At 38.0% G+C, this 24,582-nt stretch overlaps 1 protein-coding gene and 1 long non-coding RNA gene across 4 annotated transcripts in view; one reads left to right on the top strand and one right to left on the bottom strand.

Moving 5' to 3' along the window:
- Positions 1–1,755: 1,755 nt before the first annotated feature.
- Positions 1,756–7,099, bottom strand: LOC107216254. The gene is made up of 2 exons (XR_001525440.2): positions 5,597–7,099; positions 1,756–3,551 (listed from the first exon to the last, which is right to left on the bottom strand). It is a non-coding gene; the product is annotated as an uncharacterized LOC107216254 (long non-coding RNA).
- The window catches only part of FYB1 (FYN binding protein 1), a 52,851-nt gene continuing 31,773 nt past the window's right edge, over positions 3,505–24,582 (top strand). For 2 of the 3 annotated variants that reach the window (XM_015615301.2, XM_015615300.2), the window contains exons 1-2: positions 11,887–12,088; positions 17,682–18,816. In XM_015615301.2, the coding sequence (XP_015470787.1) occupies positions 17,709–18,816 (1,108 nt within the window). In that variant the 5' untranslated portion in view covers positions 11,887–12,088; positions 17,682–17,708. Of the gene's footprint in view, positions 3,578–11,886; positions 12,089–17,681; positions 18,817–24,582 lie in introns of those variants that run through there. The other variant, XM_033520523.1, reaches the window with a different exon arrangement.

Below are 24,582 nucleotides of genomic sequence, written 5' to 3'. Positions count from 1 at the left end.
ACAGTTTCACTATTTTTATTAAATCTTTTCAAATTTCCAGGTTGTTTTCCCTGAATTCAAATATGCATGACAATTCAAAGTAATGCAAACGAATGCATGAATTTATTCCTTTAGTCTATTTTCTTGACAATGCTATATAAAACTATGGGGAAGGAAGTACTTTTATCTTTGCATCACAGGCAACCCAAAAGCTTCTCCAGGGAAGGAAATTAAAGACCAAATTTTTTGGTCTTTATTTTGATGCTGCTCAGGTGGAAATTTATATTACAGCAATATGAGAAGACAGAAGAAAAAATCAGAAGTTGAGCAAAACAAGTAACAAAATTAAGTGGAGTGAGGAGCACTCCAGGAAAGTTTGATTTGTGGCAGTATTACACCAGAAAACAAACTTATGGAAAAAAATGTATTCTTACCAAAAAAACCTGCCAATGAACCTTTTGAACATAAGATTGGTTATAATCAGTTTTTAGTGCATACAGGAGAAGATGTAGGAAAGATAGGTCTGCAGAACACTGAAATCCAAATGAGGACTAAAACATAAAATTCAATATTTCATTTCTGACCATCACAGAGGAAGGTTTAGATCAAAATACTTGGATAGAATATCAGATTAAAAAATACCAGAACAACAATAATAGCTTCAGACAGGCAAGATAGAAGCTTATTAACACAAAGGAAAAAAGTTGCATTTTCCTTTGATTTCAGCCAGGACAGGCTGCACTGATTCCTGACCTAGAAAAATACCCCTAAACATGTCTGTCTTTTTGCAGTGATTCTCAGATATACTCTAAGAAGGAAAAAACTTTCAAAATATGTGAATTTAGTAATAAATCTGATAGAATTAAGGCCAGCCAAGGAACTTGTAGATTGATCAAGTAGATTGATCTACTTGGATTTACTCTTTGTTTAAAAAAAAAAGGAATCCTACAGATTCTGAACAGAAATACATTTTATTATACATACAACTATATGTTGGTTATAAAATGGGCTGAATGTCTAACCATATTTAGAAGGAACACCTCCTAAGGAACTCTGTGTGAAGGCACTTCTATCTGCCTGCAAAAATCACTGAAATCCTTGGACTTTTGACAGCCACAGAAGACCAGCAGATCTTCTGCATTCCTACATAACTGGGAACTCACCAGACTTTTGAAACTGACTTGTGCAAAGTACAGCTCTCAGGCCTAAGAACAATAAATTGTTCAGGAGGCTACTGTTCTTGTTAAACATGCATGGGTTTTCTGTCTGTCAACCTGAACAGGAGGATAAGAAATAGAGAAACACTGAGAGGTATTTTTTTTCCCCCTGATATTTGTGCTACTTTAAAAAATGCTATAAACTAGTATCTGCCCCAATTAAATCCAAAAATACTTTTTTTACTCACTGTTTAAGACAGTAAGAAAAACACAGTAATTGTACAGACAGGCGAGCAGGTGGATTGCCTGCAGCACAGCAGGACAGCTCCGCTCTGTGCATGTATAATGCCCTCTGTTGGCAGACAGGGACAAGCTGCACTCAGAGTCTCACAGATACCAGCGTCCTAGTTATCCTCTAGAGTCCTGGAGACAGCTTCAGGGCCTCGTCATATTGCTAAGGAAAACCACTGGCAAGCCAGGACTTCTGCTACATCCACCAGACTGTTCACACTAAAACCATGCAACATTTCAGCCTATTTATGAGAGGTTGAACAAGTTGCCACCTTCCCCACCCCTGTACTTTGCAACTTGGACAAAAAAACATATTTGCAGAGACCTCTAGAATGCAAAACATTTCATATTATCTTTATTTGTTAAAGTTTTTCATATTGGGGGGTGGGGGGGAAGCACATATAATACAGGATATACAGGAATACAGGAAAATGTGTCAGGTATGTAAATTAGGCAAAGATAAATCATCCACATAAACAAATGTAAATATGAAACTGATACAGAACATATCATGTGACATTGTTAACATCTTCAGATAGAATAATGTAGATAACACAAGGATATTTAAAGGTGCATTTTTCAATTTTTTGTTTCAGGAGCAGTTTTAGTGTTTATCAGTAAATCAACATTCAGGATTAAGAATCTGCTGGGATTTGTGAGTTCATTTCAACAGGGAGTCATCTTTTTAATTTATTCCTTTTTTCAAACCATTCATACTGTGTTTTATCATAGTTAAGGAAAAAAAAAAAAAACCTAAAACAGAATAAAAGCAGTTCTTCAGCAGAATTCAGGACTGTTTACAAGAAAAATATGAAATTAACAAAAGGCGCGCCTGCCTTCAGCCATATTCCTCTATGTAAAAGGTGAAGTACACAGAAAACTAAGACATGAAAAATTACACAGAAATGTACAAAAACAAAGTCACATCTATGTTCCAGTACTGAAATTGTGAACAGTGGTCTCTCTAACTTGCAATAGCCTCACTTGAAGATATTGAAAAGCATTTATTACACATTTAAAAATGGAAGATGCAAGAAATTTGCCAAATTCAATCAACAATTATAGGCAAAATGATTTTATAATTTTTGGGAATTTACATTTTCATAAAATGAAATGGGGATCAGAGGATCTTGAGCATCTTGTATTTGCAGCTATAGCTGGGTGTTCCTTTCACTTATACTGACACATCTCTAACAGCTTTTCTTCCCATTAGTCACTTGTTTAACTACGTTTTAGTGAAGCTTAGAAACCTCTACAATACCACAATTCTTCTCTAAACCCCTGAGGGCATCTGCATTTTGATTTGGAAGGTGAGTCATAGGGAGACTTGCTTTCTTATGTCTTTGGAGAAGAAAAACTTTCAGAAATCATGTTTCCAGGATCTCACTTATTTCTCTTCTAAAAAGGCTCTCAAAACACCAACTTTTGTACAACCATTGATCTTCTCCATCTCTTCGTAATTTTTTAAACTATTTTCAAAATCCATTTGTTAATCCCTTTTATATCTTCAAGTGTTTACTCTGCAGAAGTTCTGTTTCTATGATTTCTGTGGTTTTATTTTATTCTCTTTTGGATATCAGTCTTTAATTCATTATTACATACCTAAGTTTCCAGGGATTCAAGAGTTTTCCTCACATGACATGAGATTTTTATCAAATCTCTTTTCATCATCCCATAAGAGAAGTGGTGCAGGCTCAAATTTATGCAATAGCTCACAAGAATGAACAGTATGGTCCTCCCCAAGCTGACCACTGCTGCATTTCTGCTTCCTGCTGCTCTTCGTCCCAGTCAGCAGCTGTCCTATGCTTCACAATAAAAAAATTCTATTCAACAGATGATCTACCCAATGGCACAGTCTTTGATGAGACCTCAGCAGACTCACCTTGCCTTTCAATACAGCTTGTGCTCAACAAAAGGTTGGCAGTGTGATCTGGCATAACAAAAAAAATGATTTTTTTTTTTTAATTTTTTTTTCAATTTAGCATCTGCAGCAAAAAAGCTGGTATATGCTGCCTCATCGGTCATGGCTTGTAATGTCTCTGAGGCAGCAGCAAAACTGAAAGAGACAGTGCTGAATTTCCCTTTCTCATTCATACAAATTGTGTAAACAGCAGATTCAAGTACCTGTAACAGTGCAAATAAAAGACTTGGTAAGTAACTAAATTTGCATGCTTAAAGTTAAGAAAGCAGCCATAGCTTCTCTGCCACTTAGGCAAGGCAGCAGGCAGGCACTGAGCAAACGAAACAGCAGCAGCTCAATTCCCTGTGCTCACAGTAGGTGACCAGGGAACTAGGACACATGCCAGACAAGAAGCTAAGAGAAGCAGGCAAAGCAGAGACTTCACTGCTGTTTTCAAATGTCTGACGAAAGTCATACTCATTTCAGAGATGCACACAGACAGAGTAAGAGGCAATGGAGGGGGAAAAGGCATTGGAAGCAACACAAAAAAAGCCCAGGAAACCCAATTAGTTTCCTTTCTTTGTTGGTTTGGTTTTGTTGTTGTTGTTGAGGTTGAGGTTCTGAGAGTTTGGAGGTTTTTTTCTTTTTCTTTTTTTTTTAACTGTGATGGAAATCAAATAAATTGTTGGTACAATTTACAGGGTCAGCAGATTTTCCACCCTTGTTTCCCTCCTACTTAAATGATTGTGGAAAGTTATGATTTTTAACAGGAGAGGCTCCTCCATGAGAGGTCACTGTTGTGCCAGCACCCGGGAAAAGCACCACGTTAAAAACAGATATTTATACAGAGAGAGCACTGTATGAAAGGGTTCTCTTCTGTGCATGGCTGAAAGGTGAGACCCATGTGATCGCAGGGCAGGTGTATGATGGATGAGGTTCACTTACCTATCGTTTTCCAGGCAGCACATTCCAAATACAGGATAAAAAGGGGAAAAGTGAGGTTAGTAGAAGAAAGTCTTTGAAAAAGACAGGAGAGGAGGACAGGAAAAAAGTAATGTTCTTTTTAAAAGAAACTCTTAGTACACCAGCATGGCTTAAGAACATATGGCTTATGTACACTCTCTGACTTTATCAAAAGGACTCTTAGCAGATGGAAAATTGATCCTGGTTTTCTGTTGTGATTGCCAGAGGCAGAGGTGAATGAATTTTCACCTAAACTAACTTCTCCCTTTCTTTTGTTTATGGATTTATAGCACAGGCTAACCAGTTACTTTAAAGTCGGAAGGCTTTATGACCAACCTGCAACTACCTGCTAAAGAAAATAGATTACGGAGAGTCAAAGTTTTTTAAAAGCCTAAAGGATAGGGATATAGAATGGATATCAGGCATTAAGCAAATACTAAGCAGAATGACATAGGAAGCTTTTCTGGAAACATTCTTTTTAAAGATGTTTGGATTAAACTGTGATTTCATTTTCAAACTTTATTGCCTTTGATTAAACCTATTTCTGAAGTTACTTTGTATTCTGAAATGTTTGTGATTTGGGAGCATTCTCTTTGTAGTTTCTATTTAGGTCACATCATTGTCTCCTTTTTTTTAAGCTTTCCCTTTTCCCCTTCTTGCTTTGGAATATAAAAATAATTGCAATATAGCATGCATGATAACTAAATAAATAAAATTTCAGCCGAGGAGAGAAGACTCAACAGGTATTAGATGTAGCTCTAATAAAGACCAATTTATAACAGAAGCTCTGGGAAATGATACAGAAGCAGAGTGGTGAAAGATTCCTGGCAACAAAGAATTTAACGTGAACCTTAAGCTTCTATTTCATACGTGTTCAAATTTAGCCCCACTTGTGACAGGTAACTTCTTAAGAGCACATAAAGTACAGAAAGGAGTAGATCTGCATTCATTAAAACTCACTTTTTTCTAAACTTTACTAGGGTTTGTTTGACTAATTGAGATTGACCATGAAAATCTAGGAGATTTTGTTTGTTGGGTTTTTAAGCAAATATATTTTAAAAGCAAAAGGAGCATGACCCCTCTAATACAAATTGGGGAATGGCTAAAAAATGTCGGTCTGATTCACATTCTTAATTAAAAGACTTAAGAGCTGTTGTTAAGAAATCGTCTGACATTAGCAGAGACTAAATGACTCTCATCTGAAACCTTTTATTCAGAGGTTTAAGGAGATTACCTTGAAGGGTAAAGGCCCTTTATTACCATTTCCGAAAGAAAGCCTAAGATACCTGAGCTAGGCCATACCTACCTGAAGAGGCACAGCTGTCAGCTGCAAGTCCTCTCTCCCACATTAAGGTGAGGCAGTAATCCAAACACCTCAGAACAGGACCTTGCCTGAAGCTTGCATACTTTTTAGGAAATACGTGTTTCTGTTTTTCTCCTCTGCACTAAAAGCAGGCGAGGCTTGAAGAATATATGAGAAGGCAGGAAAAGAGGTTGTTAAATATGTGTATGAAAGCATGGAGTGTCCCTGTCTCCCTCCCACAAGGTTTACACAACTCCTAGTGAGGTATTTGCATGGGGTTTTTTTCACACCTTTTTGTTTCCCAGGCGGAGACAGGGAGGGACATGTTGAAAAGGAAGGGAAGTCAGGAGTGTTTTGGTAAAGCTGTCCCTGTTGCTCTCCCACTTCCCCCTGGTATCAGCAGCTGGGGGGGGATGCTGAAGGGGAAGCCAGACCAGCTGATAACCCCTTGCTTAGCCATTCACATGAGGTTATACAGGGTAGAAACTGAAGCAACTTCTTCCTTGAGAAAGTTTCCCTTCCTCTCTGACGTCCCAGAGTATGCTTCCCGCGGCTCAGGCTCCCTCGCTTCTCATGTCCCCGGCGCAGCTGCTGCGATGGCCGCCTCCGCGCCCTCAGGCCTGCACCGGCTCCATCCGGCCCCGGGTCCCTCCGGGACACCCTGAGCCCGGGCAGGGAGGCACAGAGTCGGGGCTCGGTGCGGGAAGGCAGGGCACAGACACAGCCATTCCTGAAGGGCACGGAGGGAGGGGCGAGAGAGTAAAATATCAGCAGGGCAGACCCTCCCCAGCTGCCAGAGCTCCTTTCCCCGACACAAACTACTCGTGTGCAGCTCCCAGTAGCTCTGCCTTGCTCCTCCATCTTCCCTCTCACCCCAATCTCTTCTGATTGCCTCTCATACACAGCTTCTAGCAACTTCCTAGCCAGCGAGTCTGCTTGCCTGGCAGGGTCTGAGCGACTGGCTTGCCTTACCGCGATGTCCACCAGGTCCTCCCCGCATTCCCCTTGCCTCAGACGAGGAGTTGGTAGCTACAAACTCAGCCATTACAGCTACACTCAGATCACCTGCAATTAATTCATTAAATAGTTTAACCAAGCTATGCCTGGTGATCAGTGCCCTCAGTGAAGCAGAGCTGTGGGGTGTGAGGGGCACTGGTGCTGTGGCACGCTCTGTGAGCCCCCTCAGCCCTTGTTTCACGGGGCTCTGCCTGCATTCATCAGGGCTCTTCACCTCATAGTGAACTCTGTGCTTTCCCGAGGGTTTCCCTGCGGAAGGTTCTGCAAAAGCCTGCTGTGCCCATTTGGTCTATCTGGAGTGTTTTCTGCTGCTGCCCTGCTTTCAGTTTCCCCCTGAGCTCCTGCTGCCGAACTCGGGCAGACAGAGCACAGCAGTGCCGACGTGAGCAGAACCCACACAGCTTGCAGGGGAAAAAGGCTCATTCAAAAGCCGCCTCATCTGAGCCCCCCGGGTGCCTAAGCCGAGCAGCAAAAGGGACAGGGAGAAGAAGCCTGGCCGGGGGCACTGGGGGTCAGTGCAGGACAGGCATGGAAGGGGCTGCAGGGCAGTGAAGCTGTTGGTCGAACATGACAGCTAATGCCTGAATATGAGCTTTGTGTTGAAATAAAAATTGCTTGAGATTTGAAGGCTCCTCAAGTCACAAAAAGGAGACACTTTTGGCTTTTTGCATGGCATATTCTTTTTTTGTACAGCAAGTGGTTTGCATCAGCTTCAGCTGTCCCCAGCAAGTACTGTGATTAATTACAGTACATACACCCCAGTGGAAAACCAGGATCTTAACACACACTTGATTGTGATGCCCTGAAGTGTGCTGGGTGTCTTGTTTGAGAGGCAGAAATGTGCCCCCTCACAAGGCATAGCCAGGGCAAGGGCACTGCTAGTGTCCTTTGACTTCTTTCTTGACTTTGTCTGTCTTGCCTGTCTCAAGTACAGAAAAATATAAGTAGTTCTGCACTCCTTGTTCAGGCAAGTATAAATATATTAATAATAGACAATGGTTATAAGATTATGGGTATTGAATAACAGCAAATTAAAAGAGCCACAGCAGTGAGTTGAGGAGCTTCCAGGGAATGCTGTATGTCAGTAGTCGCCAAACAGGATCTGGAAAGCCAAATTGTTCCCATAAGCATGACAGTACATGTTGACACAAGGAAAAGCTTTAATTTGCTCATAACCAAATTTCTGTCAGAAATACTAAAACTGCCTTCAAATAAGAATGTGGTGGAAATGCCGCAGCACGTTTTTGAGGAAGTCTAGCACTGTCTGTAGACACAAAGATAACACAGACTGACCCTACCAAAAATGTTGGTTCTCACAGTGTGCTGCAGAAATTGCAGGCAGCAACTTCTGCTAGTGTTTAGGAATATTAAGTTTGTTCTGAAAATTAAGTAATTTCCAAAGTGATGCTGTAACAGGATTACTGCCATGGAAAGATGGCCCTTCACCCCAGAACTCTGACACTCTGGCACAGCATGGTGAAGCAGGACTGCTGACTCTTTGCGTTGCCCTCTGATGAGGTTCATGTACTCAAAATGTTACCCCAGAAGCAGCACAAAACTAGGTAGTCTGAAACTTTCACTACACCTATTTACAGAGATAATTGATAAATATATTATTTCTGCTCCTCTGCCAAGTCCACCCCCATGTCATTGAAAACTGGGAAATAAACTCTCCAACCAACTTGTTAGTTAAGAAAAATATCACTTTATTGACAACACTGGGTGCATGGGGATTTCTCCTTAAAACATACATGTTCAGTAACCTAACAGACTGCATTATATTCCTGAAACAAATACACATTCATCACATTTCCTGAATACATTTAAATATACTAATTATTTCAATTTACTTGTTCAGATATGGTTGCAGATCTTCTGATGAAACTTTTCTCCTTGAGAGTGTCAAGTTATAATGTACTGCTCTTATCATTCTTACCTCTGACACACAATCCTTGTTCTCAAAACTAAGATATCAGCTAGTACATATTAATCACTGATAGAAGTAAACAAGGAAGCATTAGTTGGCACAAGACTTATTAGTCACAGATGTAGGGAGTTAACACAAGGCCACATTAATCTCTGGTATTTGTACTAAGCACTGTATGGTACTAAAGTAAGCATTAACCATGAATACAGGAATCATACACTAATGTGCTAAAGTTAAAAGAATTTTCCAACATCTCCCTCACTGCTGCATAGACTACTTTCTACAGAAGTATAACCTGTTCAGTAACAGCTAGGAGGCAAAAGTTTCTCCTGTGAGAGAGGAGGAGGAGAAGGCAGGAAGCAAAATTTCAGTGAAAAATGTTGCTAGCATTGACTTCCTCTTGCTCTGTGCATATTTGAATGTGTTGTATATAACAGAGCAACACTATCCTGACTTAGGAAAGATATTTCAAACTGCTTGTATGATATATTAATGCACCTGTCCAAAGGTGTTCTCCCACATACTACCCCCCAGCCCTGTCTTCCCCTATACATACATGGTTTAAGGATTAGCTGCCCCAGCCAGTCATCTTTGTGTTTTTCTTCTCCCACCCTCCCTCATGATTAACTGTTTTTCACTCTCTCCTTATTTGGGATCATATAATACAGTTACAGTTAGTGAAATGAAGTAGGTTAAAAACAATGTCAAAAGATAAAGAATTTTTTTTGTATCATGTCCCTTGAGTTTACAGCAACTCAAACAATAGTATTGACACAGCTGCTGTGGTAACAAAATCCTAACTATCTTTGTGACCACTGAACTGGAAAATAAGAGGTGTTCAGATGGAAGTGTCTGATTTTTCAAATCATTTTGGAGCAAAAACATCAGTAGATGAAAGAAAAAATATCTTTAAAAGATAGACTAGCATTTACAGCAGAGACTCCCACAATCATAGAATCATTGGGGCTGGGAGGGAACTCTGGAGCTAACAGTCCAACCCTCCTGATGAGGTTACAGGAGCATGTCCAGGTGGGTTTTGCACATCTCCAGAGATGGAGACTCCCTGACTGCCCTGGGCAGTGCTCTGCCACTCTCAATTGAAAGAAGTTCTTACTGATGTTGAGGTGGAACTTCATGTGTTTTACTTTGTGGACATTGCTCCTCGTCATCTATCTGCATACCACTGCAAAGAGCCTGGCACCATCCTCTGGGCACCCACCTCTGAGATATTTTTATGTGTTAATAAGACCTTCTCTTGGTTTTTTCTTCTCCAGACTAAACACACCCAGCTCCCACAGTCTCTTTTCATAAAAGTGATTGCTCCAGATCCTAAATTATCTTTCTGATCTTTTCTGATACCTCTCCAGTATCTCCATTTTTTTTCTTGTACTGAGTAGCCCAGAACTGGGTGCAGCACTCCAGATGTGGCCTCACCAAAGCCAGGTAGAGGGGGAGGATTTTACCTCCCTTGGCCTGCCTGCTGGCCACACTCTTCCTGAATGGCAAAAGTTCTGATTCTTTTTCTTTCCTTTCTTCTTTCCTTAATTTTTGATAAACTTAATTCCTAAGTATCCACTTTTCCCAAAGTTACATGGAAACATCTAAATAAATATTCTGATAAAATGTGCTTAAGGTTGCAGTTGTAACATATCCACACAGGAGCAGTAACACACTACTTGTGTGCAGGAATTTAGATGCAGGGTTTGGTCTGTACAGAGAATATAACGGCATATATTGTATATGTATACATGAGAAAGTATTATCCTTATCTGGCTTGAATATGAACTAGTGATTTTGTTGCTGCTGCTGGTGTTGTTTCTGTGAAAAGTGAAAAAAGCAACATAACTTTACACTCCTTTCAGGCTTGCAGATCCTGTTCCTTAAAATATTAATTTATTCAGATTCTCTCTTCACCTAAAAATAGATAATTTCCCTATATCACTCACAAACAACCTTCACAGAAACAAGCGAGAAAAAAACAGAGAGATTTCAGGAAGCTATTGCACCTGCAAATGTAAAATGAGGCACATGGTGGATATTGCAGATGGGCAAGTTTCACTGAAATTTCACAGGGTAAACTTATTTTCATTGTTTGTTGCAATTTATATACTCATCAGCATTCTGTCAATTAGGGATGTACTTATTTGTGTGTATTGGATGAAAGAGAAGACAACAGGAATGTCTAGCATTCAGAGCTGTGAAGATAAGCTAGTTCTTTGATCATTGCATGATTTGTCTAGAGCTGATACTGTGAGCAGACCCTTGCAGTGGTGTTTACCCACACAAAATGACTGTATTGCTACAGTTAGCATCTTCAGTCATGAAGGCTGCCACATACAACAGCAATTCTAATGTGCCACAGTATTAATAATAAATGCATTATCATCTGTGATGATTTGTTTATTTTCACAAATAAATGCTATTTTATAAATAAAATACAGTGTTTAACTGAATGAATAGCATAAAGAACTGCATTTCTCCCACTACAAAAAACCATTATGCCTATATTATAAAATAATCAGTTATCATTGGTGGGCAGTGTTTCTAACTCAAATAAGATCTATCCAGCACCCTAACAAACTTCTGAAGTAGCTACGCTACAAGTTTTTGTAAAATTAAGCTAGAAATGCCAAGCACTTTCAATGCTTTAACATCCCAAAATATTTTTAAAAATCCTAAGAACTATGTGCAGAAGGAGAGTAGTAGACCATAAGCAAGATTCAGTTATCTTTTAATTAAGCTCAAAGATACACAGCTTTTCTTCTGCAATCTCCTCCCCATGCACTGCTCTAGCAAATTGACTGAGCTGTGTTTTGTAGAGGGCTCCGCCCTTCCGGTTATATCTTCAGCACAAACACAAATTTAGATTTTTTTATGAAACTTATTTACTCATTATTGACTTTTCTATCCTATATCATCCTTCAAACGCAAATACAAAGGAGGAAGGACAGAAAAAATGTATGATCATAGTTTTGTTGTTCTTTCTAAATATCTCCTCATAACAGAAGTTTTTAAAAACTAGCCCGCAGAATCTCATGATCCCACAGGCAAACATGAGGAACATGCTAGCTGATGCCTGAGAGTGGGCCATGTATGCAGGGTTCTCAGTGGTAGCAAGCACTGGACCTGTGGCCAGTCCACCCTTTATGCCTGTAATTTCCACACACATTTCATTAGCAGCTATTCTGTAAAGGCTCAGGCTTGTGTGTGCCGAGGCAGCCTCACAGGGCTACGCAACATGGGGTAAATGCAATACTTCTGGATATCACATGGTGCTTACTGCTGATGGAAGCAGCCAGTCAGTCTGAACACACTTTAGTTCCCTTTTCCTCCAGCACTTCTTGCCTAATATCCTGTGGAGAACAGTTACTGTTCATGATAATGAAACCCACAAGTGTATCTTGTGAGAGGCAAGAACTCCTCTGTGAGAAGCAGAACTCCTCTTTAGCAAATAGACCATGCTGTTAAGTTGTTACACCCGTGGATTGTCACATTGAGGGAGCCAGTTTTTCTGCTCATATCAAAATACTGGAGAGCTTTGGGATATCCAGGTAAACTGTTCTACATTTGTCTTAAAAATAAGCATGGAAAGTTCCAGAAGGAATAGAATCAGAACAATATATTGAATATAACTTAATTAACTGGAAACCTAGTTGTAGATTTTACTTAGTTTAGGAGCTGAAAAGATGCTAAGCTATCAAAATGGACTTTTCTCTCTCAGAGTTTTGTGGTTAGTTCTCTGAAATTTTATTAAAAGTGGTCCTAATTTAAGTGGTCTTTGCATTTTGAATAATACCAGAAATGGTATCACTCAAAGGCAATTATTTTTTAGTTAGCCCCTTTGCATTATTTGTTGTTTGTTAAATTATTGGGAGGGTACAAATTACAAATTAGGGTACAAATATACCAGTCTGGGTTGAGGTGTCAGTGTATGTATTTTGTTAGTAGTTGGTAGTATTTTCCTTTCCAGGTATGAGTCTAAGTGCTACTCGAAGTCTTAAAATTGCACAAAAATTCCATTAAAAACATATGAGATCCTGAAATTCTCAAAATAATGATAGGAACTTTGCAGTGACAGGAATTCAAATATTTCTTCCTTGAGACTTGGAGCATTCACTTTAGTGGGATAACCAGACAAGTAAGACATTCATAAGACAGTGACTGTATACACTATATATAAATAGGTTCAAAGTGAAAATAAATCTGTTTCTGGGCAGATAATGAGAAAATTTACACTAATCTGAAAGAAATAATTGATAAAGGGTATTCGGAGGCGCATGAGAAAAATAATTTTTAGAAATTAAGTTGTTAAGTATCATGAAACTTTGTGTTTATATAAAACCATGTTGCAAAAATGCAGTAATTTTTCAGAAATGGATATGAGCTAGTGTGTTTACAGAAACAAATTCTTGATGGAAAAATTGAAGCCATCAGGTTTCTGTTGTTGAGTGAGTGGCCAGTGGCTGATAGTGCTTATTTTCACTTAAACAGGTACCAAAAAATCCATTAAGGGAGAAACATTGTTGTGAGCCTATTAGGGCATTGTATGAAGAGATGATCATGCCTCCATTGATGGTTTGACTTCATGCACAGTCTTTGACATAAGCACTTTGGGAACAAGATGGGATGCAATCTGGCTGTTCTGGCCAAGCCCTATGCCCTCACTTGTCCTGGTCTCAAACTCATTCAGAACTGTCCTTTTATTTTTCTGCACTATGAGTAGCTGGTCCTTTGATTAGATAGAAGGTGAGAAAAAATGGCAAGAGAGAGATAAGGGAGGTGCAGAGGAATGCACAATGAAAAAGATACAGAATACACTGTGATCAGGCTGGAACACTGCCTTGTCAAATTTTAACAACCATATGTCCTCATGTGTGTGCTGTATTTTTCTTGCTGGTGTTAGAGGGATGTTTAAAATTGTGCTCTCAGGGTAACATAGGGGCTGTCAGCCTCTCACTGGGGAATCACTTAGATTTCTCTCTATCCTCTCCATCCTAGAAATCTGCCTTTCATAAAAACCCCAAACAGAAGAATAGCCTGCTCCTCATTCTTTAGTATTTGAGGGCTCATTTCTCTTTTATACCAACCGCTGTATTAGCAAGTCTTGTATGAGCAAACCATTTCTCTTTGTCTCCTTCTCCTGCTTATACTACACACATTCATAGGTGCAGAGCATTGCAACATCTCAACTTCCCTTTCCAAATGCTGCAGTTATAGAAGGAGTCTTGTAATTACAGCTAGACTCAAGGGGAAGAAAAGCAATTTGGAAATCTCTTCTGGAAACAACAAAGCTCAATAGTGATGATTCTGAGGTGTCTGGGAAAGAAAGTAGTCAAGCAATAATTTGTCACAAATTCAGAATGGCACTGTCATGTAAACAAAAAGCTAGACTGCCTCAAATCTATTACCTTCAGTAGAAATTATATCAGATTTATATAAATCTGACAAATAATTTTCAGATTTTTAGTATTTTTCTATAATTCTCTGTGTAATTTTCCTTGTCATTTTTGTCCATTTTCTTATTTCTTATATCTTGGCCATAGGTTACAGCTCAATTCCCTTAGTGGTTATCAACTTCTTTTGTTATTTCACTATCAGAGAATTCATGAGTAAACATAGTTTTCTTCTTAAAGGGATAGCTTTATAATCTTTATTTTATTACTCTCTAGCAAACTCATCAAGGTCTGATTTTGAGTTTTTAAAGGGTATATTTAGATCCCATCACTTGGGAATTGAAATGTAAAAGCTACAGTTCAGAAGAGAAAAGATGGGGAGTTTATCCTTTATAAATAAAATCTGCACGTATTTCGAATGAATTCTTTGTACAGTCAAAAGTTATGTATTTTTCGTTTTCCTAATTAATGATTGTGTGCACACACATCTGCTATTCCATCCACTGATTCAGTGTTGCTGTTTGAAAAAAGAGTGGCCTCAAGGGGAAGTTGAAGTGAAATAATCTTTTGGCTTCTCCAAGATGGGAAAGTAAATAATAAAGTTATATTTATGCCAAGGCAAAAAAAAAAACACTTTTTTGTTCAGGCTGCCAGTTGAGACTGAAATATCCATACTAAACTGAGGAAGAATACAACTGCAATTTGTATGTGCTTTTGTGTTCTCATTACAGTACTTCTGTACAGAAATGTGCAGCTATATTGTAAATTATGGAGAATTACAATTGTTAACACAGGAGTGTAACTAAGGAGTAATTTTCAAACAATTGTGTACAAGTGTAGCTTGGTACCTGAGTGAGTCTCTGCTGAAGGTAGTGGGAGACTGTGAAAGTTCTGTCTATAAATATTTATGTATAGCAAGGGAGCTAAAACCTAGGTATTGATCTAGATTTGAGAAAACACATCTGAATAATGCAACCATCTTGTATCAAAGGAAATCTTACTGTGCTCCTTATGTGCTGCTTACAGTTCAGATCAAAAGTTGAAAAGCCAAAATATTTTGCACTGAGTTTCCAATAGAGATCAAAGAGAAAGTTCAGAAAGTAACCCAAATAGCTTTTGCCTGAGACTCCTCTTTTGCACAGACACTTTGCACTTTAGAGGGGAAGGGCAGGGGGAACTTAATCTCTCTTCAGAATCTTTTCAAGTTCCCATTTCATGATTTACAACCTACTGTATGTGATAATGGAGTAGGTAACTGCTGTCGCTTCTGGGAAGGGAAGCACAAAAACTGTGGCAATCACTTTATGAGCAGGGTCAGAAACAAAAAAATTTTATTTTTTCCCCAGTTCCCTTCTGTTTACCTGACAGTCAGGCTCTGCATTAGAATCTGTATGGCTTCTAATGTAACACAGCTTATGAAGGCAGAAACTGGTGACGTACATTAAAGAGAAGCAGAAAGATTTCATGGAGTTTCTTACTCTATTTTGATTCTTAATATTACCTTTACCAAGTAAATGAAAGAGGCTTTATTGTTAATTGTAAACTCTTCCACATGTGCAGGAACCTTTTCCTCTTGCTGTGCTTGTAAATATGCATGAGTTGGGAAGAAATTTATTTTTAAAAATTCATTGACACTCCCTAACTTGGCAGTAATAAATGGTTCAGTGCATTTGAAAGCATGTGTGAATGTAATTCATGTAATCTTGCTATTGAAAGTGTAGAAAACTTCTCAAAAAACATATATCATAATAATAAAATTTTCTTCAAACTCACATTCCCATCTTCCTAAAGGTCTACATGCTGAATGGCTCTTGCTTGTAAAAGGTATTGTAATTTGCACAGTACATTTTCTTATATTTATACTTCAATTTTCTTATATTTCAAATAGAAGTAGCAAAGAAATAATTTTTTTGCTATGACTTTCAAAAGAAATGAGTTGCTGAGTTGGCCAAGCAGCTGATCAAATCCTAACTTAGAAGCTCTGAAGACTTCAGACATAAGCTATAATTTCCATATCTCTGGTGATGTAGATTTTGTGTCAGAGCTTAGAAAAAATCATGAATTAGTACAAAGTCAAAAGAGATCAGAGACAAAAGGCTTTTTTATTCTCTCTGGCAATGCAATTGGCTTAATTGTCTAGGTGGGTAAAATCAGTGCCTTGTGAGATATTGTGGGACAAATTGTGAATGATTAGTGATGCATATACTTGTATCACTAATGTAAGTATAGTGTTACAATATATTATATATATGTATACTACATATATTATATGTAGTATGTATATATTATACATATTATACTATATGCTTCTGTTGTGTGTGTATGCATCAAACAGCAGTAGATGACTTCACCCTGATAATCTCCATAGTAAATGTGTACTTCCTCCATTCTGTATATGTGCAAAAATACCCAACAATGTGGTTGCTGGGTATAAGTTTTATTCTGTCTATCTCGTTTTTGCTGCGTTTAATGTTAGTAATTTGTAATTCAACACAATCAGTTTGGAAAGGCTGAGTTTCTTGGCAATGCTGAAAGACCGGGATAGTTACCTCTGAGTTGCTGAAGTCTCTCTCTCTCTCCCTACATGTGTATATATATATATATATATATATATATCTCTGTGTGTGTGTGTGTGTAACTACTCCAATGTAACAGGCTATTTATATAATGAGATATAATTATCTAGTTATAACATTTCTACTTTATGATGTAAGTTTTACGTTTTAACTCACACAGGAAATCCAGGTCCTACTTGAGAATTGTATGTATCAATGTGTCTACTATAGCTGCACCACTGCTGCCACTGTCAGCTGGGGAAAGGACTTCTTGTTCCAGAGGCTCCTGGAACCCAAAGGTGGTCCCTTGTCCAGTGCAGTGGGACTACCTCACTGCTTTTTGCTCCCATCCTGCACTGTGATGTGTTTTATTTTTCCTGAATTCAAATGCATTGAACTCTTGGGTTCAGTGCATAATTAAGACAGGTCCTGAAAGTTATTGAATTGGGCTGACTAATTAGAACATCTATTTTTGAATGAAGCTGGGTTTTATTATATTGGAATTACTCAACTTCTTTCTTTTTGCAAGAAATTTAGTAACTTTGACAATATCTGGGGGTATGGATTGTCATTTCTTTCAATTTTACTTCACATATTTTCATTTGGTACCCACACATGCAGTTTTATTCAGATACAAAATGGAGAAGAGAAACAAGAACAAAGTGAGGGTGAGAGAGCAGAAAGCAGAAAAATTGCTGAGAAAGAAAAATTGACATACACATACACCAACCAGAATTTTTTTTTTTTCAAAAAGAACTTTCAATTCTTCAAAGAGTTAACAGGAATGACATGAATCTGGTACATTCCCCCGGGTTCCAGTACAACTTCTTCTTCTCATCACAGGACAATCAAAGTTTTAGATATGTTGATTTAAAAGTTGTATGTAATTTCTTACATTTATTATGTGTTCAGTTCACAATTCCAGAAGTAAACAGAAATTATAATATGCACAAAATGACCTGCAGTACCTAAAAGACAGCACCTGAATGAAAATTTTTAAATATTGTATAAAAGCTGCAGGGATACAACAAAATGCTCATCTTCTCTTAACCATACAGGAAGATGGGTTGTAACACCTCCTCAGCCAATCAGCAGTACTAAAGCCTCAGACCAGGAAACCCTTTACAGTATTTGTGAACATTGCAACAATACTTTCCCTTTGCTGCCCTTTATCTTTCTCTTCTTAACATTTATAGAGTTGCAAGCCACGTGTGAAGTTCCTCATGGAGAAATTTGAAGGACATAACCGAGACAGAGAGGATACTTCAAACAGCCAACCCATCAAAATCCCAAGACAAGATGTTCCCACGGGATTACAGACAAGGAAAGCAGCACTTGAGAAATTTACAAATAAAGGATATGCTGCATGTTCTCCAGGACCCAGTAACCTTCACAAACCTGTTCAACCTAAGCCTCCTCTGGCAGTCAAGCCTTCAAGTGATGATAAAACAGAGAAAGATGCAAGCCCGTCACATTTGAACCCAGTGGCACAAAGATTTGGTGTACAACTTCAGCCCACTAACAGAGGAAATGATGAAAAATCTGGATGCACTAAATTCTCTGTGAAAACCAATGACCAGTCAAAGGAGGACCCAAAGCCTTTGAACCCAAAACCTGCGTGGAACAAGTTCCTTGCTCCTCCTGATAAAGAAAAAAATCCTCTGGGACCAAAATTGAATCTTAATTTTGCATTACAGGAGAATGAGGCAAAAGCAGAATTTTCAAAAGTAGCTGCAGTTAAGGAAAAATTTAGGTCTGCAACACAAGCAAATGAGCCCAAGCCTCCTATTTCTAAACCATCTCTTGCACAGAAACCTTCTCTAAACAATGAGGGATCTCAAAATGAAGACACTTCTATTAAAAGCAGTTTTCTGCAAAGACAGTCAGGACCTAGAACAAATACACATGCACTCCAAGAAGCAAAGGCAATGCGTGAAAATAATAACTCTGGGGCAGAAGCTGAAGGCAGTCATTTTCCAAAAATAGCTCTGAAGCCTCCTGTCCACAGGTCCAGCTTATCAAAAGGAACCCCCAAAACTGTGGCGGAAAACACTGAAGAAAAGGGAGTGAGCGCTACTGAGAACATCTTCCTAAACAAAATCATCCCAGAAGAATCAGCTTCTTCTCATAAATTCTGTAAGATGAATACGGCATTTGCTGCAGGAAGACCATCAGGTGAACCACAAGAGAAAGTGGACGAGGACAGGAGTTCTAGAATGCCCAAGAGGAAAGCCTTGCCCCCACTGTTCAAGCTAGGCCAGCCCCCACAAAAACCCAGCAGACCCCACACTGTGAACTTGGGAAAGTTCCAGAAGAGCCATCAAAAAAAGAGTAAGTCCACTCTTTTCTTGCTTCCTTGACTACTAGCTTTTTGATGCATTTAGAATCAGGTTAATTTCAAATGGAATCTCTTCTTCTGTTCAGAAATAACATGATACTTGTGCACAGAACACCCCTTAAAGCTGTAATTTAGGCTTCTATTTCTTCCATACAGGACAGAAACTAAAATTACATTCTCTATCCCTCAGGGATAAAGTTCAGGACAAACGTTTATTGTATTGGGTTCATCTGTTTCTCAAAACTACTCAGATGCAGCTATAACTTGTGTCAGGGAGTATTTTCTGAACAGACATTTACGTCCTGATTTAATGAAACAGATCAAACTTAGATTCTTCAATTTTAAGTGTAGTTAGTGAGAAGAGGGGGATGCCCAGTATTGTGAATCAGAGCTCTAAAGTTGCTGACAGTGGATGTGCATGTGTGGTACATCAGATACCTTCATGTAATTTAGCTGATACATATTTTTCCTTGTACCTTCTGTGTCTAGAATACAGCATGGCTTGTGTTTCAGCAGTTCTGAATACACATAAGGCTGGTCTTCCTGAGGCACAAGAGATTCAGAGGGGCTATGGCAGCATGAAGAAGTCAGAGCTGATTTCTCTTGAGAAAAAGCCTCACTAAAAACAGTGTTTGCATGCAGCTATCTGTTGTGTCACTACTGATTCCACTCAAAGATTAGGAGTGTATCAGTAACAAAAAAATGTGGTTTTTTGTCAGCCGCTGTATTCAGGTTTTCCTCTGTTACCCTACAGTTAAGGAAATGTTCTGAAAAATCCAAGATCAGGCCAAGATCCTCAAATGATACAAGTTTGTGTCAATCTTTAAAACAAATATGCCCATATACAATCTAAATACAGAAAGACAGCATTTTCAGTTGTCTGAAAAATAAATGTCTATGCCAATAAATGTTTTGATTGTATAAGAGTAAAAGCTTTGGTAATTAAAACTTTGGAACAACAAAGTCTGGAAATACGGAAAATGACAATTTATTTAAAATACATTTTAAAATTTACTTTAAGTAATTAATGGAGGAATTTTTATTTGTTGTTCTTCTCATTGTTTATTCAGATTTTTTTTTGGTTCTCATTGTATTATGGACACAAAGCATTTTTTTCATCCTCTTTTTAAAATCTGAGCATAAGAAATATTTATCCTGTGCATTTTAAATTAACACTGTGAGCATGGCTGTAAGAATAGTACCAGAATTTTGTTAGGAGGAGGGTGTTGTCACTAACCATGGGTAAGAGCAGCCACCACCCTGATAGTCATGGGAACATGAGCTAAGGCTGGACCTCCCCAGCATGGTGGCACACGTGGTTTTCCAATTATGCTGCAAAACTCACACACAGCTAAGTAGAAATGAAGGATCAGACATGGTCCTCTTTATCTCACAGTCATAAGGGCAGGTCAAGAGTGAAAGATTTAGAAACAACATTCAAGAGAAGCTGTCCATAGTGTCCCTGAACTTCAGCCTTCCCCCACAGAGCTGGCATGTTGATCTTGATGTTCTGTTTGGCTTTAATTAATTTATCCCCCTTCTCTGTGGCCAGAAGTCTACACAGAACAGTTCTGGTGGACAGAGAAGTTGTTTGAGAGTGAATCCTGAGCAAACTCCTTTTTAGCTCAACAGTTATTCACTGTTGAGGGGTTTCTTGGAACATAAATAACAAAATCTACCTGCTTTGGAAGGGCAGTTCAACAGAACTGTATCTTTTTTCTTAACTGTCACTTCAAGAATCTAAGTCATGTCAGGAAGACACCAACCTCACAGCACGGATTCTTCCTGTTCATTATTTTGTCGTGGTAAACAGAAGCTTTCCATAGTTGCTTAATTTGCTGCTGTGATTCAGTTGCTCGATATAGAGAAGACTAAGCAAATAAAAATAATTTTTCCTTGCAACAGAGCTTTCTGAGATCTAACCTTTGAAGCTTTTGGTCTGTAATAGGGTAAAAGTTAGGCTTTGAGTTGTCATTTAAGAAGAGAAAACCTCCCCACATAGTGGTTTTTACACTTGTGTTAAGGGCATGTGCCTGCACTTTAGAAAACCTTTTATTGCCTGATTTAAAACAGGAGTTTGAATTCTGCTTTTTCAGAAGTATTCGATTCACCCCTTTTTCTTTGGTTGCTGTCCTTTCCCATTAAACCTGTTTTACTGGTTTTTGAAAATAAGCATTCACTGGGCATGAAATGACATTAAATGCTAGAGGCTGAAGGACTTAGCCTTAACACAGTAGTCTTAAACTTAACTGTGGGAGTAGAATTTAAATCATTCACCATGCCTGCATGAATACTAAGGGATGTTAGCTTGATTTTGGTCTTGTTGTGAGTTAGAAATTTTCAAAATTTCTAATAGAAAACTAGTCCTGAAAAGGTTTTCATTATAAAACTTCTGTAGCTACAAATGTCTTTTTCAGGAAAGTCTGACTATTGAAGTGCTGCTGTTTTCCAGGCTTTAAGGAATTCCTGTCTGGGCCTGCAAATGCATGGCAGAATAGTAAATTCCTGTGTTATGTCCCATTACAGCAATTTTCCCTAATGGATCATATTTACCTCAGCTAACAGTCAATGAGATGAACGTGCCTTCTGAGTTTAGAAAACAATACCAACTATATTGTTTTATAATGAACACCCAAGGTCTTAGAAAAAAGAGGAAGAGAAACAAGTCATTTTGCTGACAGTTTTCCATGTGAGGCCACAACTGTAGTGTTGCTTCCCAAGGAGAACTGCACTGAACACAGCAGGATCATACAGGTACAGGTGGCCACACACACACACACACAAAGCCAGCCAGAGAGTGAGCCCCCAGTGCTCTACACATCTCTGCACAACTCCTGAACAACAAACACCAAGGCTTCAGTCTTTTAAGGAATAAAAAGGTGGGTGTGTGCTGTCAGTCTGCTCCAGGCAGGGGGAAAATTCCTCATAACTTTTAAGAGCCTCCACAATAAAGAATATTAAGGTTATGGAGGAAACCCTACCACTCTGTAATTTTTGAAGCATTACCTTCAGAGGTCAAAGAAATGTCATATAATTCTGCTAAAATATGTGGACAAAACTTTAAATTAAACTACCAGTATTGCTTGCAACATTGAAAAATGTAAATCACTGCAATTTAAAAAATTACTTCAACCAGCCTGAGAGAAATATGGATGAGACAGTTATTTATCTGTCTTAGTTAGTTGGTTAATCTGCCTAAGAAAACAGATAAACCAACATTGAGTATTTTCTTGCAGGTGATTTCCTGGAGTGCAATTTGCTGCTCTTTTGTATAAGGTAGCAAAAGTACACAATACCCATTGCAAATTAATATTTAAATTCATCATGCTTGATTATAGCATTATTAGCTACAATAGTCTTCAACATGTTCTGAATTTCCTACAGTGTATTTTTATTTTTAAAGGAATAAATTGTATCCATTTAACATCAGAAGACAGCTTTCCATTGTGAATGCTGCAATTGGCAGATTTTCCCCTAAGTATCTCTGATTTTGTTTGTTATGTGCTACACTTGTTCCCTTCAAGATTATCTGGTTCTAGTAGATTAACAGTAAGATGTGGTTTGTTTGTATCACAGGATGGAGGTACAGAAACCTATTTTTGTCATGTATTCACTTGTTATAGTCTACACATGAATTCTGGAGTTGTTCATGCAGCTGACTGCTCTAAGTCCCACTGAGTCAGCTACAACCACTCCAGAGTGGAGGCTTCAGAAACTTAAGACACAGAATTTAGGACTCAGAAGAGAAACCATGTGAGTGCACCTGATAATTTTGGTAAGGGGTTTGACATGTAGTTTGAACAGCTTTGAGGCCCCTTATGTTTTGAATCAAAGTACATACATACCAAATTCACTCAATAGGTCTGGACCTCTGCAAAGGATTCAGTGGAGCACATGAGGTGTTATGCTATACTTGAAAACATTTCCCACCTTCCAACAGGGTCAGTGCTGGATGGATTCAACACAGTGCCTTGAGGATTACACTACATACAAGAACAGCCTTTGAGAGGAAGTGCTAAGAGCAGTAGTTAGAAAGGAAAATTCATAAGGATGAAGAAAAAAGACAGTCATGAGTTTCTCATGAAAGGTGACAGAAAGGAAACTGCTGGAGAAAAAAAAAGTAAAACTGATGAAACTGAGTAATTCTTTTTGCTTAGTAAAATTTCCTTAATTTAACTTCTGAAATATTGTTATTTTGTGCACCTATTTTGATTCACAAGAAGAAACACCTATTTATGCACCTTCATCATGTGGTTGCATTATATGGGTCACTAAAAGCATCTCTGCTGTACCAGTGCTTCAAGTGCTCTGAAACCTGTTTAGATTCCAGAAAATAATGTGAACACAGAGAATATCAATAAATTTAATTTAGAGATTGGTAATAGTGATAAGAACTGTCTGAAAGTTTTCCATTGTTTGACACATTTTGCTTAAAGGCTACTTTACAGTCATTTTTAACAAGAGAGTGTATCCAGCATATCACACTATTTTACAGACGGCTTTATGGTCAAGTTGGAAAATATCTTGTTTTCCCTGATACACAGAAGTACTGTGGTGATGGAGTTCTGGACATGTTACTGGTACCATTACTAGAGGATGCATCTTGAACCCAAAAGGTGTCTATTTAGTCTTGTAATTACAAGAATACTTAGTATATACTTCTCATATTTGAAGTGTAATATGTACTGAATATGTACTGAATATTTCTCTGAGCTGAAAGTTCTAATTATTCTGTACTCTTTAAATATTTCCATAGCAGTTCACAGAGGTAAAACCCATGCATCATGCATAATGTTTGAATTTGAAACAATCTGTGCCCTACTGGTGCATTTTCACCTTTTAGTTTTCTATATCTATTTTGACTCACAGGGAGAAATGCTCATAATGAGTCTTCATCATTTGGTCACATTACATGGATAATAACACAGCACAGATTAATATACTTCATTATAGAAACTATATTAAAATCATACTTCATATATATAAAACTTCCAGTCATTCTTGAAAATTTTGATATTAAATTCTACAATAAATATTCAGTATTAATAGATACAAAAAAAAACCCCAGGCCTTTCATAGTAAAGCTGTTAGGAAAAATTTGAAATTTTATCTAACAAATTTTTTCTCATCCTAGAAGGTTCATTTTAGTAAAGAACATTCCTGAGGTCATTGGTTTCCTCTTGAAATTGAACCCTCCTCAGATATGTGCACTTGGAACAACATTGTTCCTTGTTTGCAAATTTTGAAGAGAAAAACTTCAAACTTCCACTACCCAAATGCAAGACTTTGTTATATGGGAATTTTTTATGAATATGTTTTTTTTTACATACCATGGTATGCATGACGATATTATTTTTCACATTGAAATATTTTAAAATCATTCATCATTTTTTCAATTTGGGAAATAGACACATTTTAAGAAAATTTTTCCTGTACATTTTCTTTTACTTGCCTTTGCATGACTTTGCACATTTTCTTTTGCCTTCTCTTTCAAATATAAATTAATTACAAAAAATTAGTTTTAAATTATTACTCTCTTATATGTCCTCCATTTTTGAATGATTTCCATTTTTATTTTTTTTCTTGAATATGAAATGATACAATGCAAAAGGAAATTAATTGACTCAGATTTATAAATATTATTAGTAGAACCAGAAGTAGTCATTAAGTCATAAAGGAAAAGAAAAAGAAAGAAGAAGAGGGAAAGGAGAGGAGACGGGAAGGGAAGGGAAGGGAAGGGAAGGGAAGGGAAGGGAAGG

The sequence above is a fragment of the Parus major genome, chromosome Z (genome assembly GCF_001522545.3).
Source record: "Parus major isolate Abel chromosome Z, Parus_major1.1, whole genome shotgun sequence".
Lineage (NCBI taxonomy): Eukaryota > Metazoa > Chordata > Aves > Passeriformes > Paridae > Parus > Parus major.
The sequence above is the reverse complement of the archived record's forward strand: the minus strand, read 5'-3'. Positions and strand labels throughout refer to the sequence as shown.